The sequence below is a fragment of the Carcharhinus amblyrhynchos genome, chromosome 6, assembly GCF_965287045.1.
Source record: "Carcharhinus amblyrhynchos chromosome 6, sCarAmb.v2.hapA, whole genome shotgun sequence".
NCBI classification, from domain to species: domain Eukaryota; kingdom Metazoa; phylum Chordata; class Chondrichthyes; order Carcharhiniformes; family Carcharhinidae; genus Carcharhinus; species Carcharhinus amblyrhynchos.
The window spans coordinates 82041047-82060680 of record NC_137329.1 but is presented as its reverse complement, the minus strand read 5'-3'; the positions used below and the strand labels follow the sequence as shown (position 1 = coordinate 82060680).

The following is a 19634-nucleotide window of genomic DNA, read 5'->3' as shown; positions in this document are numbered from 1 at the left end:
ACACAATGGTTTATATTAGCTTGAACATATATGGGGGGCAAACATTTTTCTTCTTTGTACACAATGTGACTCATTTATTCATTCTGATCCACAACAGCTCCAACTACACCTGAGCATGTTTTCAATTTTCGTGACAGCTCATTAGGATGGGATTCACCAAAACCAAGAAGAAATGAAGTAACTGAAGAACACTGATGCAAGGATAAACCCGAATTCCAAACAGGATGGATGTAACATAGGACAAGTGGATGAAGAAAACAAAACAGACAGATAAAACAGAGGCCAAAAATATAAAGTTAGATATGAAAGGAAACAAAAATCAATACTAAGATGCTAGAAGCACTAGAAATAACACGACAGACCTCAAAGCTTTGGAGCAGTAATGAAATATGATGGGATGGAAAATGAAACATGATCAGATTACTTCAATATCTGTTGGTATGTAGTGTATTCAAGAAATTGCGATAGACAGACAAGATGATGTGTAGTCAGAGACACATGAAGATAAGCAAAGTTGATCCCATGGGAAGTGGATAGTTACAAAGTGAATGCCTGTTTTGAGGCATCTCAAATAAAGGGAAAACGTAGCTCAAACTTACATTTAGGTTATGCTCCAAGTCAGCATAAAAAGAAGCAATGTACTTTATGGAGAGAAAGGTTAAGGGAAACAGGAATGTCAGTTCCCTTAGTGGAAAAATGGAAGCCAGAGTCAAAGTTAGTAAACAAACTTAATGCATGATTGACAAATTGGGTCATGACCCAATTTGTCAAATAAGTCACAGGAGGCAGCATTTCACGTTGACCTGGCATACACCAAGAACCCAAAAAACTTAGAACAACTGGAAGTGATAGCACCTGAGGAATAGCAAGCACAACATGTGCAAGTTCAACATGATTTGGAAAAAGCTGCACTTGTTTCCAGAAAGTCTAGTTCTGGCATTTTACTCCATTACATAATTGAGTGACAGAGCAGGCAGTGGCCAGGGCAGAGACAACATCAAACACCTACTAGAATTGCAGGACAGTATTTATTTAGTATTCCTCATCCCTGAATTTACTGGATACTTCAGGAACTTACCCAGAGTTGCACAAAATACTTTGATAGTCCATTAATGGTGCTCTCAAAACATTGAAAATCCAATCATGGAAAGGGGAGATGGGTGTTTGAATGAAAGTGTGCAACCCAGAGTTCTCTCCATGATCTTGAAAACCGAATCGGCAGCAGGGTAACAAAATCAGGTTCTGCCATGTCAGAATTTGTTCTACAATTAAGGTCACATATAGACTGTTAGATGCCACATATAAATTGACAATGAATTGAGAAAGATGTGCGAATAACCCCACATCTAAGGCAGTTATTTAAAGTCGATAATTTCCAGTCACTACTTCTCCAGGGTTTCCACTGTAAATCTGCAAAACATCATTGGCTTACTATGATTAAATAAATCAAATGCACTCTTTGAATAACCAGATGCATGCAGCAGAATGACATCATTGGCTTTCTGCACGTGTAGGCCAGTGTGCATGTATATAGAATCCCTACAGTGCAGAAGGACTGTAGGGACCACAATCCCATCCAGGCCTTATTCCCATAATCCCACGTATTTACCATGAGGACAATTTAGCGTGGCCAATCAATTTAACCCACTCATTTTTGGATAGTGGGAGGAAACTGGAGCACCTGAAAGAAACCCATGCAGGCATGGTGAGAATGAGCAAGCTCCACACAGACCAGAAATGAAACCGGGTCCCTGGTGCTGTGAGTGGAGTGCTAACCACTCTGTGATACAAATCCTAAACAGATAAAGAGGACTAAAAACAAATCCCCAAGAATTGATACTGCTTCAACATTAGCATGAAGTATGGAGGGAGACCCTAATGTATTGACTATTATGAAGTAACTTTACACTGGGGAGTAGTAGTAGATTGACAAGCTAATTTGGTGTCCATATTTTAAAAAGACAAAACAATTGGCCTTTATTCAACACAGTGAAAGCATGAAATCAATTAGTAGAAAATTTCTGTAGATTAGCTCCAAGAGTCAACAGGGATTCAGAAGGGAAAGGTCCTGTTCATTAATTCCCCAACAGCCCAAGTGGACTACTGGAAGCCTTGCAACATGGTGTCGGTACACTAAAAGATGTTTGACAAAGTTTGACAAGGCCAATAGGATTAGTGGCTCAGCGTAAATTACAGAAAAGAAGAAATTAGTTCACTAGCACAAAACAAAAAAAAAGCCATTAGGAGAATCCCAACACAACGAACGGAGAAGGCAAGATGAAGGTGGGGTACTGCTATTATTTCTAGCCTTAATAAATGGCTATTCTGAAAATTAACAGTTGTCAAATTTCCAGACAATACAATGGGATTGAAAATGGGTGAGGCAGCTCAGAAGTTATGGCAGAGAAATGGCGGATGAAATTTAATTCATATAGTGTAAAGCACGGCACACAAAGATAAATATATATTCCATGAATTTTGAATTATTTATAGAAAGTTGAGAGAGATTCCCAGGAGTCTTACTGGATAACTCAATGTTAATATGGTCAAATAATACAGGCCTAGACAACAGACTATTTAACTGCACAGACAAAACATTAGGACGAGTCACCGGAAATCATAACCAAACTTTATAGGAAACTGGTCAAAAATGTTCCTCATTATCCAAGTCTAGTTAGAGAGACAGTCAAGAACTGGATGTAGTGCAGTGAAGGGCCACACAATTGATTCTAGATATCAAATATCTATGTCGTGAGGAAAGACTAAAAGGTCAGAGATTTCATTGTTGCAATGAAATATCTAATATTCTTCAAGCTTTACAAGACCATTAAGGAAATCGTATTTCAAAAGATTACTTCTGTGACAACTAGATAAACAGACATAGGTTCAACCAGCAAAAGGTAAATTTAGGATTAATATCATACAATAATGCTTTAGAGAAAAATATAGGTTAAATAAAATTCAGAGTCTTCTGCAACAGAAGAATGGCTGAATGGCCTTACTTTTTCACCTTGGGATTACCTTCCTTAGAAGCAATCTTAATCTGCAAATAGAATCATGAGATACCTGGTTGAAGTTTGAGAATACCTACTTCTTTATCATTCATCTGGATGAAATGGAATTCAAATCGCAGGATTAAAAGCTTGTGTGCCAGCAAGCATGCCCTTACCTTTATATCGTATACTCGGATAAAGTAAGACCTTTGTGGATTGTCTTTGATAAGGCAGGCAACTCCACAGCATTTTTTTGTCCAATGAGAACTGCGCTCTGCTGTGAATACTTGAACAACGGCTGATGCTAAAGTCTGGAAGGAAACAAAATGTGAAGCCAGTGTTCAGAAAGGTAGGAAAAGTCTTCTGAAACAAAAAGAGAAACAGTCATTTAATATAACAAATGGGGAGGCTAAGTTAGGCAACATCAAATGACACTTAGAACTGTTTGAACACCAGGGAAAATTACAACCTTTAATGCTTTCCTAATCTTTCAGCAAAAAAAAAGTACGCCTTTGCCCTGATTTGGTATCCCTTCTAAGTGACCATTATTCATTCACAAACCTTGGCTCGGTGTTCAAGGAGTCAGTTGCAGGCCACATCACATTTCCAACAGTTCATATCTTCATCTGTTCCCCACGCATTTCCCTCTTGGTAAGATAGAGAGGTAAGTGGAAACCCCAATTAATTTTCTTATGCCTCACTTGTGTACCGGGTTTATTTATCCCAGCTGAGATCTGTTAACTTAGTACAGATGGTACAACGTGTCTCAACCTTTCCTGATCAATATGGCTCAGCTAAATATTGCAAGATTTGAAGTCAGAGATCTCATGTAAATTTTTAATCATAGAACCATTGTAAACATTTATTGAAACGTGTTGAAATATTTGAACACATATTACCATATTATTTGCAAAAGATTACAGTTGTGAATATAATTTGATTACTCATAACTAGCTCAAAAATGTAAGCAATTCTGCATATTGAAATGAATCAGCCTTGACCTCATCTTTTAAACTGAATTACCTTCCAAAAAAAACTTTTTCAAGAATTTTACATAATCTACTTTGAGTCTACCACAATCACTTGTACTTATGTTGCCCTATTGTAAGGCAGGTACTTACCCAAAATAAATTGCTATTATGGTATCACAAAACTTTCAGGAACAATATTTTTAATTCATACTTGCATTTTATTTATTGAAACATTCAAACTGTTAGTAATCGTTCAGGCATTTTTCATCCTTCAGATTTCCTTACTATTTTTCTTTAGTTAGAAAGGATCAATCTCAACCGCTCCTTAACCAATCCTTTGTACTATTCTTACTTCCCAAAAACCATGCCCATCTTTTGCAAAATTCCATGTTTGAATTCTCTCCAAATCTACCATGTTACTCAAATGGGCCCAAAGTCATAAATAATACAGCCTATGATCATTACCCTAGCACAATATCCCTTGTCAACCTGTCTGCAGCCACCTGTTGCCTCTTCATTGAACTGGATCTGTTCCTATCCTTGTTCTGTCCAGTCATAGTTAACGAATCTCATCCCATCTCCACATTACTCTCCCTACAATCTTTGGTTCACCCTTACTTCGTATTGTCTCTGGGTGATGTGGCTGAGGAGCAATCACCAAAGAATCCTAAGCTTTCTATCACCACCACTTCTACTACTCTACTAAACCACTGCCCGTGTTATCAATGAACTTCTCTGGCATTCAGAAAACTATGGGAAGATCAACGCCTTTGCCTTTGGCTCAGAGCTCAACTTCCAATCCCATACAAAAACAGAAAATGTTGCAAAATCTCAGCAGGTCTGATGGCATCTGTGGAGAGAGAATAGAGCCAACATTACAAGTCTGATTGACCCTGCGCCAGAGCTGTGCTCTGACAAAGGATCATCCTACTCTCTCTCCACAGATGCTGCAGAACCTGAGATTTTCCAGCATCCACAGTACTTTGCTATATTTCAATCCCATATGTTCTTGGTCAGAAAGGTTTCATATTTCCATCTTGCTGCTGAAATCATTATCCATGTTTTTATTTTTAAACCTAGAGACACAGCTATACTAATGTATATCTGGTTGGCCTCCCTTCATAAGTTGAAGCACATCCTAAACTCACATCAAGTCTCTTTCACACGTCATCCTTCCTCGCTGAACTACAAAGCTTCCTGGTTAACCAAAACTTCTCATTTATAATTCTCATCTCCATATTTAAATCCCTTCAAAGCTCTGTCCTTCTCTTATTTCTATAAACTTCTGCCCTAAAGCTCTCTAAGAACTTTGCAGTTTGCTAACTTTAGCTTCTTGTGCATTACTTATTTCCTTCACCCTACCACTGATGGCTGACATTTAGCCATCTAGAACAGTAGCTCGAAATTTCTTCTGATTCTTTGCTGCCCACCTTACTCCTAAAATCCTATCTTTTTGACCTGACTTTTGGTCATCTATCCGAATGTTCTCTATATTTAACAATAATCATGAGGGGAAGTCACACAATAAAGTGAACAACCAGCTAAAATTCATAAACTGCAGGGAGATATAATTTAAAAAAATGTATTTTTGATTTAGGAGGCAAGATAGTTCCATAAGAAAGCAGGAATCCAATCCTTCCCAAAAAGTTATACAAGGGAAGCAATTGATATATGATCCTTGAAACATTACAAACATGTACTTTTTCCAGTACATGGTAGCACACAATTCAAACTTCTGCAGAAGACAGTATCAGTCTGAACTACAAAAAGTTACATACAATAGAACTGAAACAAAGGCAAAAAAGAAATTAAAGTAAAACCTTGGATTATACTAGAAATTTATCAAATAATAATAACAATATTAATGTTACACCAGAAATTACTTCATTTTACACGTTTTAAGTGATCAATACAATAAAACATCAATCCATGTGTCTTTTAAAATATTAACTTTGCCTGTCTGCTGATACTCAAGTCTGACAGCAAAAAGAAGAAATTCCACTGCTTACAAGCATTCTCCTTCACAGTTCAGAAAATCTGATCCTGAAGCTAACATTTATAGTTATTTATAGAAACAATGTGTATTAAGTGGCATAATCTTCATTGTGAGAGTGATAGCTTATTTTTATCTTCAGTAAATTGGATATTTGTGCTCAAGAACAGCTGTTATTTTTGGGATTAAAAAACCTAACATACTTCCGGCAGACAGGACTGTGGAGGAATGGGAGATGTGCATTACTGATATCCCATTTGTGTGCACTGGCCCATTGCCCAAATTCAAGCAGAAATGCTGAGAAAGAATTAATGCCTACAAGACTTCTGCATCATTGCTTCTGCCTCAGTCACCACAGGAAAACCAATACATATACTAAAACTTTCACAAAGTGCTACAGCAAGACTCTCAAAGAGCATAGCTAAGAGGAGTACACAATTCAGACAAACCTGCTTCGCTGTTCAATACAATCATGGCTGATCTCATCATAGCCTCCTCTCCATCTTCCTACCCACTCCACATAATCCTTCATAATTAAAAACTTACCCATCTCCTCTCTAAAACAGTGTCCACTACATTGTGGGGTAGAGAATTCCACAGATTCGTGACCCTTTGTGTGAAGTAATTCCTCCTCATTTAAGCTAAGGAGTGGCAGATTTAAAAAAAGAAAACTACGTGCAACACATTTACAATAAAGGGAAACATCCACTCTACACCTGGCATGTCAATCCCCTTTAACATTCTGTATCCTCAATTAGATCTCATCTCATTCTTCTGAACTCCAGTGAGTATAGGCCTAAACTGCTCACTCTCTTCCTGAGACAAGTCTTCATCCTTGGAATCAATCTACTGAATCTGCTCTGCACCACCTCTAATGTATTTATATCCTTCAAGTGAGGGGATCAAAATTATGTGCAGTACTCCAGATGCAGTCTCACCAATGCCCTATACAGCTGCAACAGCACTTCTCTACTTTTATACTCCATTCATTTAGTAATGGATGCAAAATTCCATTTGCCTTCTTTACTGTCTGCTGCACCTGCACACCAACTTTCTGCAAATTTGTGCACGAGGATCCAGATCCCTCTGCACTGAGCATTTTGAAGTTTCTCTCCATTTAGATAATAAGTTGGCTTTTTATTCCTCTAACAAAAACATGTAACCTCATATTTGTCCATGTTAAATTTCAGATGTCATATTTTGGCCCACTCACTTAACCCACCCATATTCATTTGTAAATTTCTCATTTCCTCATCATAACTTGATTTTTAAGTGCAATTTGCAAACTTGGCTGCAGTACATTCTATCCCTGCATCTAAGTCACTACTGACTTGGTAAATTGCCACTTAAGTGTCTCAAGATGTGTAGGCTAGTTGCATTAGCCAAGGTAAATATGTGGGTTATGGGGATAAAGCAGGGGAGGGGGCCTAGATAAGGTACTCTGTCAGAGTCAATGTAGACTTGATGGGTCAAGTGGCCTCCTTCTGCACCGTAGGGATTCTATGATCGGTCGCAAATAGTGAACGCCCCGAAGACCTGTGTGGCACACCACCAGTTACAGCTTGCCAAACAAAAGACTACCAATTTATCCCAACTCTCTGCTTTCTGTTGGTTAGCCAATTCTCTATTCAAACTAAAATATTACCGCTAGCCCTATGGGATCTTACTTTGTGTATTAAACTTTTGGTGTGGTACCTTATCAAATACCTTCTGGAAGTCCAGACACATTACATCTACAGGACCCCAACTATCCACTTTGCTTGTTACACCTTCAAAGGACACCAGAAAATTAGTTAAGCACACTTTACCATTCATAAAATCATGCTGACTTTAACGGATTGCATTTTGACTTTCCAAATGTCCCGTTATTATTTCCTCAAGAGTGGGTTCCAACATTTTCCCAACAACAGACATTAAACTACCTGGTCTTGTGGTGAAGGATCCTCTTGGGGAGAGTGATCATTGTATGGTGGAGTTTCTGGTGCAGATGGAGGAGGAGAAAGTGGGTTCCCGGACACGCGTCCTTTGTTTGAATAGAGGGCAGTACGGTAGGATGAGAGAAGAATTGGCGAATGTTGACTGGGGGAGCGCGTTGGAAGGTAGGTCTGCTGAGGCGCAGTGGAGGATCTTTAAGGAGATCTTTCTTGGTGCTCAGCAGAAATTTATTCCGATGGTTAAAAAGGACCGTAGGAGGAGAGGTAATAAGCCGTGGATAACGAAGGAGGTGAAGGAAAGTGTTAAATTAAAAGCGGAGGCGTTTAGAGTAGCTAAGAGTAGTGGGCGAGAAGAGGATTGGGAGAGGTTTAAATGTCAACAAAGATTGACAAAGAAGTTGATAAAGAAGGGTAGGAGAAACTATGAAGCTGGGCTAGCGCTTAATATAAAAAAGGATAGCAAGAGTTTTTATAAATATATAAAAAGGAAGAGGCTGGCTAGGGTGAACGTTGGACCCTTAGAGGATGAGAGGGGGGACTTAGTGGTAGGGGGTGGGGAATGGCTGAGGTCTTGAATAACTTTTTTGTTTCTGTCTTCACGGAGGAGGACGTGAATAATTTGCCGGGTGTTAGCGATGGAAAGGTGGTAGGACTGAAGGGTCTCAATGACATTATTGTTACTAGAGAGGCGGCGCTCGACAGACTGGAGGGACTGATTGTGGACAAGTCCCCAGGACCGGATGGAATGCATCCGAGGGTTCTGAAAGAAATGGCAGAGGTGATAGTGGATGCCTTGGTGGTTATTTTCCAAACGTCGCTGGATTCCGAGGAAGTGCCGGAAGATTGGAAAACGGCTAATGTTACGCCGTTGTTTAAGAAGGGTGCCAGGCAAAAGGCAGGGAATTATAGGCCGGTTAGTTTAACGTCTGTTGTAGGTAAAATGTTAGAATCCGTCATCGAGGAGGAAATAGTGAGGCATGTTAGAATCCGTCATCAAGGAGGAAATAGCGAGGCATGTTAGAATCCGTCAACAAGGAGGAAATCGCGAGGCATCTGGAGGGGAATTGCTTGATAGAGCAGACACTGCATGGTTTCGTTAAGGGGAAGTCGTGTCTGACAAATTTATTGGAGTTCTATGAGGATGTGTCTAGGGCAGTGGATAGAGGAGAGCCAGTGGACGTGGTCTTTCTTGATTTTCAGAAGGCGTTTGATAAAGTACCTCACAAGAGGTTATTGCAGAAGGTAAGGGGGCATGGAGTTGGGGGTAGGGTGTTAGCATGGATAGAGGATTGGTTGTCAAATAGGAGGCAGAGAATGGGGGTCAATGGGTGCTGTTCGGATTGGCGGTTGGTGACTAGTGGAGTGCTCCAGGGGTCGGTGCTGGGGCCTCAGCTATTTACTATTTATATAGATGATCTGGAGGAGGGAACCAAGTGTATGGTGTCGAAATTTGCTGATGACACCAAAATTAGTGGAACGGCAAATTGCACGGAGGATGTGGAGAGTCTGCAGAAGGATCTAGACAGGCTGGGCGAATGGGCCAGGAACTGGCAAATGGAATTTAATGTTGGCAAGTGCGAGGTGGTCCACTTTGGTAGGAATAATGGTAGGAAGGACTATTACTTACGTGGCGAAAAACTGCAGCAGGCGACCGTGCAGAGGGACCTCGGGGTCCTTGTGCATGAGTCGCAAAAACCCAGCCTGCAGGTGCAGCAGGTGGTCAGGAAGGAGAATGGGATGCTGGCCTTCATAGCGAGGGGGATTGAATATAAAAGTAGGGAGGTCTTGCTGCAGCTGTATAGGGCATTGGTGAGGCCGCAGCTGGAGTACTGTGTGCAGTTTTGGTCGCCGCACTTACGCAAGGATATTTTGGTCTTGGAGGGAGTGCAGAGGAGGTTTACTAGGCTGATACCGGAGTTGAGGGGGTTGAGCTATGAGGAGAGGCTGAATAAACTAGGCTTGTACTCGTTAGAGTTTAGAAGAATGAGGTGAGATCTCATTGAGACGTATAAGATGAATGGGATGGATAGGATAGAGGTGGAGAGACTCTTCCCGCTCAGAAAGGACAGTAGGACTAGGGGGCACAGCCTCAAGATAAAGGGGGGGCGGTTCAGAACAGACTTGAGGGGGAACTTCTTCACTCGAAAGGTGGTGAATCTCTGGAATTCTCTGCCCGTTGAAGTGGTGGAGGCTGCCTCGCTGAATATTTTTAAGACGCGGGTTGGTGGTTTTTTGATAAGCGAGGGGATTAAAGGTTATGGGGAGAGGGCAGGAATGTGGAACTGAGCCACAACAGATCAGCCATGATCTTACTGAATGGCGGGGCAGGCTTGAAGGGCTAGATGGCCTACTCCTGCTCCTATTTCTTATGTTATGTTCTTATGTCTATGGTTTCCTACTTTTCTCTACTTTTTCTTTTTGAACAGGGCCTTTTCCAATCTACTGAAGTCTTCCCAGAATCTAGGGAATTTTGGAAAATTATAACCAGTGCCTCCATTACCTGTGATGCCATTTCTTTTTAAGTTCTTAACATATAGGCCCTCAAACTCTAGGGACCTGTCTACCTTTAATCCCAATAACTTGCTCAATACTTTTGCCCTAGTGGTGGCAATTGCTTTACGTTCCTCCTTTTCAACAACCTCTGCATTACCTGTTACTATTGGGATTGTTACAGTGGCCTCCACCATGAAAACTAAGGCAAATTATTGATTTACTGGCCATTTGTGTTCCCCATTAATTCCCCATTCTAATCCTTAAAGAGGCAAAAGTTGATTTTAGCTACTCTCTCCCTTTTTAGAAATTTATAGAATCTTTTGCTAAACGTTCTTATATTTTGCACTAGATCTCTTTTATAATTTAACTTGCACTTAATTGGGAACTTGCAACAGAGGGGGACTAAATAAGATCAAGAGGATCATTTAATCTCATTTACATACTTCAACGTTTGCTGAAACAACAGCACTGCCAAGAAATATTTCAGATATATAGAAAAGGAGAACTTTAATCCTAGAGAATTTCTGGAGATTCAAGTTTAAGAAAGAATCTGCCCTCAGAATGTCCCAAAGCACTTCACAAATAGAAAAGAAAACTTAAGCTGTTACAAGCAAATGCCATAAAATAACAATAGCAGAAAGGTCCCACAAACAACCTGATAATTTTGATGGTAGTGCACGTTACTAAAATAGTGGTCATATTCAAAAAGTGTAAAAGCATTCTGTACACACACTTTCAAAGTTAGAGAGCTTTGCCAAATTATACAAGTTTTTATCTCTCGGTGCTCGCTAAGGTCAGTCCTACCACCCCTTTAGCAGGGCCAAATTTGGGTAGATAGCAAGGGCAACAAGTTAGAAGGTTTCCCTCTTCCATTAACCGTCACATCAGCCTAGTCCTGTACATAGTTGAGGGACCCTCGAGGCCCTCACACTCACCCCACATTACCCCACTCATTTTATCCTCCCTTACCCCATACCCTTATCCTCCATACCCACCATTCCACTATGTACAGGACCAATGAGTAATTGGCAAGTCTTTGAAATGCTCATAAAACTGACAGTCAGCAATCAGGCTTTGAAAAAACTGTTCACCTTTTAAGTATCAAATCAACTATAATCATCATATAAGTTTTAATTGTCTTAATATTGTCTAAATTAGCAAACATTGAAAAAAATCACAAAGAATAGCATCACAATTCCAAAGCTCTCAATGAAACACTCCCTGCTAGCTGCGCTGAGGAGTCCATTAGCTATTTTTGGAATTTAACCAAGTCTTCATAACGAGGTCATCTGAAACTAGGACAAGGTCTCAGAATTGGGAGCATGTCATTTAGGACCAAGATGAGGAAGAACGTCTTTGCTTAGGGGCGATGAATGTCCAGAATGTGAAGGCTGAGTTTTTGAGTATGTTCAAGACAGATTGATGAATTTCTGGCAACTTATGACATCAAGGGAAATGGAGATGCATGGGAAAGTGCTGAAATGATCTTGATCTAAATAAGCTAGCTCAATGGGCTGAATGTTCCCAATTTAGTTGCAGTTATGATAAATATAATGATAAAGGTTTTCCATTGTCAAAAATTAATAATCTAGTTATCACTGATAAGTGTGATACAACCTCTGTATAGCTTCAAATTGGATCTGTCAACTGAAGTTGAATGAAAGGGTCAAATTAATGGTCAAAGGTCTCCAATACTAAAATGATATTGAGTGTGATGATATTTCAGTGCACATGACAGCCAGAGATTTTCTTTACTGTGATGCAGTATCCCTGTAAGGGATTGCCTTTTAATTTCTCTCTCAATTTGTTGATTTCTTTTATTTGGTTATCTAAAAGAAGCACAATAGCCCGAGGGTGCAGTAATCTTCTTAGCTTTGCACTTATTAGTCAGAGGTTACGCATACTTCATTCAGTACAGGTAATTCTACAGGATGTTTAAGTAACGTCAGCATGCTCTCCATGTTTGGCTTGGGCTAAAGTAGTGACATGACCAGATGGAGAAAGCATGTGCTGCAAAACCTTTGGTCCATGACTTGCAAAAGGAGATCTGGCAGAACAGTCCCCGATGTAATCATATCAGCTTCCGTAAGCCATTAGTGGCTCACGGAAATTTAGTCAATTTTTGATTACTTTCAGGTTTTGGAAACTGATTTTATGTTTCTTTTCCTCCAATTTAGAAGTATGTATGATTTATAGGAACAGATGTATGTCATTCAGCCATTCATTTAGATTACCTATCTGTATCTTAACTCCACCTACTCGTGTTAGTTCCATAACTCTCAACAGCCTTATCTAATAACCACCTCTCCCAGTTTTGAAATTTTCAATTGCTCTATCTTCCTACTTCCTGTTATTCACTACCCTTTGATTTTGTTTCGGATTTAGATCCAATTTATGAGATCATGTGACTGAAAAATGAAAACAGTCTTGCTTCTGCATTGTAAAGAGAGTTTATTTTTTAAATTGAGTCTCAAATCATAATTGAAAGTATCTCTGGCGGGCGGGGGTGTGTGTGTGTGTGTGTGTGTGTGTGTGTGTGTGTAAGATTAAATAATGAAAGAATTGAGGAGGCTATTTGGTCCTTCGAGTCTCCGCCATTTATTTTGATCATGGCTGATCATTAAATTCAATGTCCTGATCCTCCTCCTGCCACCCAACCACCACCAATATCCCTTTAACCCCAAGAGCTATATCTAATTTCTTCTTGAAATCACACAACAGTGAATGGTAGGATAGAGCCGAGGGCAACATTAGAAACAAAAGATGTGTCCAGGGTAGAATAAAAATAGTCCAAAAGCTGAAATGAAAAAAGCAGTTACACCGATATAATATTCCAGGCTTAATAGAGTAAACAAAAATGGTTGAACTCATCTGTTGATATGGGGCTGTAAAGTACCCAGTCAAGAGATGAGGCACTGTTCTTCAACCTTGCCTTGAGCTTTACTGGAAGAAGCAGTCGGCTGAGGACAAAGATATCAGTGTGAGAGTAACATGGAAAATGAAAATGAGAAGCCACAGGAAACTCAGGGTCAAACTTATCAACAGAACGTTAGTTTCCCCAAATAAGTCACCCAATCTGCATTTAGTCGCCCCAGATAGAGACTGCATTGTGTGCAGCAAATACAGTATACTAAATTGAAAGTACACACAAATAACCCATTTCACTTGGAAGGAGTGCTTGGTACCTTGAACATATTTGCTTTCAGATGGCACATTAAATTCAATAATTTCAGACTATAATATGTGCCCCATTTTGCTGAATACTTTCTCATTTTTGCTTTGAGGGCAGCTTTCATTATTCTATCAACTTCCTCTGGACACACTTTTGTTTCTTTACTTCTCTTGTTGCGACCCACTCCAGATCCGCTCTACCAATTATTTTGTTATTTAATGTCTCCCACCTTGTTTTTTTTTCATGCTTTTAGCCTTCTTAAAACTCATCATATTCCTAACCTCCCAGTTCTGGTGAAAGAACAGGCTTGAAATGTTAACTCTCACTAAAGACGCTGCCAAACCTGCTGAGTATCTCCAGCATTATCTATTTTTCAGCATCTGCAGTATTTTTTAAAATATGTTCAGTTGTACATGGCTAGTTATTCAAACCTAGGAGATTTTGGTTGAAGTGGAGAAGGGCCCTACCAAATAAGCTATCTGAATTCAAGCTTATCAATTTGGGACAAAATTTATTTCAGATCAGTACAGCTTCCACTGTAACATGAAAAATGTTGCCTATATTAAAATATTTTGGAGGCTTTGACTGATTTAGTCAGGAAGGAATGTTTAGTTTAATTTAAATCAGATAATGATATTGATACACTACCAGACTTATTTTACAAGGTGGCTCTCTCCCAGATTAAAACAATTTAGAATTACATGTTCCCTGACGGAACAGCCAAACTACAAATTTATGCATGTTACTGTGGCTTTAAGACTATAGGGTAAGCCACAGGACAAACAGCAGCAAAGGGTCATATTCTCAAGGAAATGTCTTCAACCACTCAATCTCCTTGGATTTCAAAGTAATGTGGAAATAACTACCATGAGTTAATAACTTTATGAAAAAGGATTGTTTGTAAACTGAAGCAGACAAATGTATAGAGCTTCATTGAGAGGTATTCCAGATTGTGGTCTAAACACTTTTGCAGCCTCTGACAGCTGGTTTAGGGATGCTGTAAATGCATTCCACCTAAAAAAATGTCAAAATTACATATACAGGAGTGTCACCCATGGTCTGCTCAATTCTCCCCTCTCTAAACTACTTATTTTTCTTTGTTTCACTTCTCCATGAGATATGCTATTAGTCAGGTGGGCGAAAAGCATCCTCCTTGTCCTTCCACATGGTCTTTTCTCTTCCATTACTTCATTACCACTTTGAAAATCCTATTCTCTTTCTCAAGATGTATCTGATTTATCTTTTTCTGTTTTTTTCTAGTGCATTGGCAACACTACTAGTTTATCTGCTTTCTTCCATGCATCTGTAAAGTCACATTTCAAAGCTCTCTAGAAACCTGACCACCTCTTCACTTAGCAAACACGTTTCAGCATCACTTCATATCAAATGCTCCAGTTGTCTATTCAAGTTGTCCAGTCAGATTATTTTCCTTCCATTAATTCAACATTTTCCATTGTAATCCTCTCACCTCCTTTGCACATCTGATATCTTCAGTCATTACATTTCTCAGATTTCACTGTATATTTAAAAAAAATTTATCTGCAGTTCAAAAAGCTTTCATAATTTTAATCTTGCCCATTGATAACCATTCCACAATCGCAGCATCCTGGCTCAAAAGAATTGCTGCCCAACCATTCTACTGCCTTTTTGCAAACATACATGTTAAAGCAACAAAAGCTCTGTCACACTCCATTACTGATCACTCCTGGTTCTAACTCTGAATCTGCTACCTCAACACTTGTGAGCTGTCCCATTTCCAATTCACACATAAAAATTGTTACCTTTATACAGAGTCTATCATCATGACCACAGGGCAGCCCAAAGCACTTTTCATCCAATGAATGATGTGTTTTATAAATGTACTACTCACTGTTGTATTGTAGGAAATGCAGCCACAATTTTGAACTCAACTAATTACCACAAACAGCAATGTGGCAATAATCTGTTTTTGTTACCTGGGGGATAAATTGATCAGAACTACAAGGTGAATTCCCCGCACTTCTCTGAAATACTGCCATGGGCTCTTTTATTGAATCATAGAACCCTACAGTGCAGAAAGAGGCCCTTCAGCCCATCGAGTCTGCACCGAACACAATCCCACCCAAGCCCTATCCCCATATCCCTACATATTATACCCACTAACCTACACATCCCTGGACACTAAGGGGCAATTTCTTCGCATGGCCAATCAACCTAACCCGCACATCTTTGGACTGTGGGAGGAAACCGGAGCACCCGGAGGAAACCCGCGCAGACATAAGGAGAATGTGCAAACTCCACACAGACAGAGCAGCCTGAGTCGGGAATCGAACCCGGGACCCTGGAGCTGTGAAGCAGCAGTGCTAACCACTGTGCTACCGTGCCATGTCCACTTGGGGTCTTGGTTTAAAATCTCATCCGCAAGATGGCATCTCCAAATATGCAGCAGCCCTTCAGTACTTCACTGTGCTCAAGTTCGATGTTTAAGTTTACTTATTAGTCACAATTAAGGCTTACATGTGAAATTCCCTGAGTCGCCATCTTCCAGCATCTGTTCAGGTCAATGCATCTAACCAGCATGTCTTTAGACTGTGTGTGTGTGTGTGTGTGTGTGTGTGTGTGTGTGTGTGTGGGGGGGGGGGGGGGGGGGGAGAAGAGGAAGAGGAAGAGGAAGAGGGAAACTGGAGCACCTGGAGGAAACCCATGCAGACATAGAGAGAGCGTGCAAACTCCACATAAACAGTGATACAAACCGGAAACAAATCCAGATCCCTGGAGCTATGAGGCAGCAATGCTAACCACTGTGCTACCATGTCGCCCCCATTGGACGTGAACACACTACCCTGACTCAGTGGCAGGAATATTATCAAGTTCTATAGTAGTCCATTATTTCAAACCATTTCATCCTATCAAAAACTATTTCAAAGTCAGTGTGTACTTCTTTATAAATTATGATCTATAATTCTCAGAATTACCTATGGTGCATCATGCTCAAAAACACTTTTGTTAATTTGTGTTACAAGTAACATAAGCCATAGATTATTGATTTACTGTTGTTCGCTGGAATTCTGCTCAAATTTATTTCCTAGGCTCAGGTGACCACAACTGCATTATTCCTTTCCAGTCTACTGCAAGACTCCATTCTTGAGATACTGTTCTGTCACTTGATTTCTTCAGGTTTTTAAAAGGTAATCTATTAGCACTTGCTGCTGTTTCTAATGAAATTGCTTTTCTCAATGCTGTGTTGGGTCCAAGACTAAAAATGTGCTTCGGGTTCCTCTGGCTTCTGGGCTTCTCTGTTACTTCAAACTCTGCCTGTAGACACATCAGTTTCTGCATCCTCAGCTTGTTGATCCTCTGTTGGTAATATTTCAATCTATAAAGAGCATGCACTGATCAGTTCCTGGGCCCCCATTCTTCACAAAAGAAAGATGGATGTGGTAGTCAGAGGCCAATCATCACAGCGTCAGGAAATAGTTGGAGTGTTTCCTCAGGAGAGTATAATTAATCCAATCACTAATGATATACCCACCATCTAAGATTAGATACCACACAAATGCCAGACAACAATCATTTCAAAAGTGGAAAGACAGCTATCTACCCATGACCTTTAGCAGCACCATAAGCGTTGATAAATATTTTTGACCAAAGATCAAGGTTTAATCCAATTAAAGAATTCTATTATTATACAATAAGCGCTTACTCCATCTATTAAGTATCAATATAAAAATATTCAAGCAAAATATACAGTAAAACTAACGACAATGTTCCAGGCACAATGAAGTATACCAATATTGAATTGCTTGGCATTTCAAGGTTCCAGGTTCAAGACCTATTCACCTGAACACGAATCAAAGCCGACACTTCCTCTGCAGTGTTAAGGGTAATCATGATGTGGAGATGCCGGCATTGGGCTGGGATAAAAACAGAAAGAAGTCTCACAACACCAGCTTAAAGTCCAACAGGTTTATTTGTAGCCAACGCCACAAGCTTTCCTTCGTCAGGTGGGTGGGAGGTCTGATCATAAACAGGGCATATAAAAGCACACACAGTTTACAGAATACTGATTAGAGTGCAAGTCTTTACAGCTGATCACGTCTTAAAGGTGCAGAACTCCCGAAGGAACAGCATGTTCCGAAAGCTTTTGTTACACATAAACCTGTTGGACTTTAAGCTGGTGTTGTGAGACTTCTTTCTGTATTAAGGGTAAAGCAGTGCTGCATTGTCAGAGGTGCCATCTTTTGGATTAATGTTAATTAGGGGTCCATTTACTCTGAGGTAGATGTAAAATAACTTGTGGAACTATTTGGTGTAGGGAAGTTATCCTTGGTGCCCTGGCCAATTTTCATTCTGCCTCAAAAAAAATTTCCTGGACATTAGGTTTTCATACTGTACGCTGTATGCAAATTAGTTGCTGCATTTCCTCCACTACACAGTAAGAAGTCTCACAACACCAGGTTAAAGTCCAACAGATTTATTTGGTAGTGAACGCCACTAGCTTTCGGAGTACTGCTCCTTTGTCAGGTGAGTGGGGAGTTCTAATCACATACAGGGCATATAAAGGCACACACAGTTTACAGAATACTGATTAGAATGCAAGTCTTTATAGCTAACCAAGTCTTAAAAAGGTACAAACAATGTGAGTGGAGATAGTATTAAGCATAGGTTAAAGAGATGTGTATTGTCTCCAGACAGGACAGTAAGTGAGATGTTGCAAGCCCAGGCAAGTCATGGGGGTTACATTACAACAGTGACTACAACTCAAATGTTTGTATTGATTCTAAAATGCTGAAGGACATTTGGTGGCCTGTAAGGTATTACATAAATGTACATCTTATATGCACAGGAAGAACAAATTTTTGCCACTTTTCAATATTGCTTCCTCACACAAAAAACCCTTCTTTCAAATATCTGGCTATAGAAAAGGAGTATATGTAGTCAGGATTTTCCACAAAACAAAACCATCACTAGCTCAGACATCCTGCACAATTTGTGCTTTGGTTTTGGGTGAGTTAGGCAGCCTTATAATCAGGATGTCATATCTAAATTTTGTTTTTATTCAGCATAATGTTCTTCCTATACCATGGTTAAATAATTGGGTACTGCCCAATTATAATTATTAAAAACTTTGCTCTGAGTGCATTGGGTGAGTGTTAACTGTTGTCATCTAAACATGTTTAACTAACACACCGCAGAAATGAAAGTTCCCCTGATAGAACAGTAGTGTAGCGTTCAATGCTCAACTTCCTTTTCATAACCACAGGGTTATGAACACTTCGCATTATGTCATACACTATAAAACACAAAAACACACATCAAATGGTTTCAAGATTAGCCATCAGCGGTCAGAAAAGGAACCGAAACACCACATTTTGAGTCAATTGCTAACCACATGGAAGATACTTATCAAACATGAACAATATCTTAAAACTGTTCATAAAATCTTTGCCTGCATTCTGAAATTACCCATTAATTCAAATTGAATCTGTAATTCATTTATTCTGCCAGATAATTCAAGATTTTCTTTTCTAACAAATCAACAGAAATAAACTGCATAATTCCAGAGATTCACCACCCTTTGAGTGAAGAAGTTCCTCCTCAACTCCGTTCTAAACCGCCCCCCTTTTATCTTGAGGCTGTGCCCCCTAGTCCTATTGTCTTTTTTGAGCGGGAAGAGTCTCTCCACCTCTATCCTATCCATCCCATTCATCATCTTATACGTCTCAATGAGATCTCCTCTCATTCTTCTAAACTCTAACGAGTACAAGCCCAGTTTATTCAGCCTCTCCTCATAGCTCAACCCCCTCAACTCCGGTATCAGCCTAGTAAACCTCCTCTGCACTCGCTCCAAGGCCAAAATATCTTTGTGCAGGTGCGGCGCCCAAAACTGCACACAGTACTCCAGCTGCGGCCTCACCAATGCCCTATACAGCTGCAGCAAGACCTCCCTACTTTTATATTCAATCCCCCTCGCTATGAAGGCCAGCATCCCATTCGCCTTCCTGACCACCTGCTGCACCTGCAAGCTGGGTTTTTGCGACTCATGCACAAGGACCCCGAGGTCCCTCTGCACCGTCGCCTGCTGCAGTTTTTTGCCTC

The 19634-nt window shown here is 40.0% G+C and overlaps 1 protein-coding gene across 2 annotated transcripts in view; it reads right to left on the bottom strand.

Annotated features, from left to right (window-relative positions):
• Positions 1-19634, bottom strand: part of LOC145344044 (actin nucleation-promoting factor WASL-like) — an 84831-nt gene that overhangs the window by 53827 nt on the left and 11370 nt on the right. For both annotated transcript variants that reach the window (XM_080190788.1, XM_080190789.1), the window contains exon 2: positions 3170-3304. In XM_080190788.1, coding sequence (XP_080046914.1) covers positions 3170-3304 — 135 coding nt within the window. The remainder of the gene's footprint in view (positions 1-3169; positions 3305-19634) is intronic.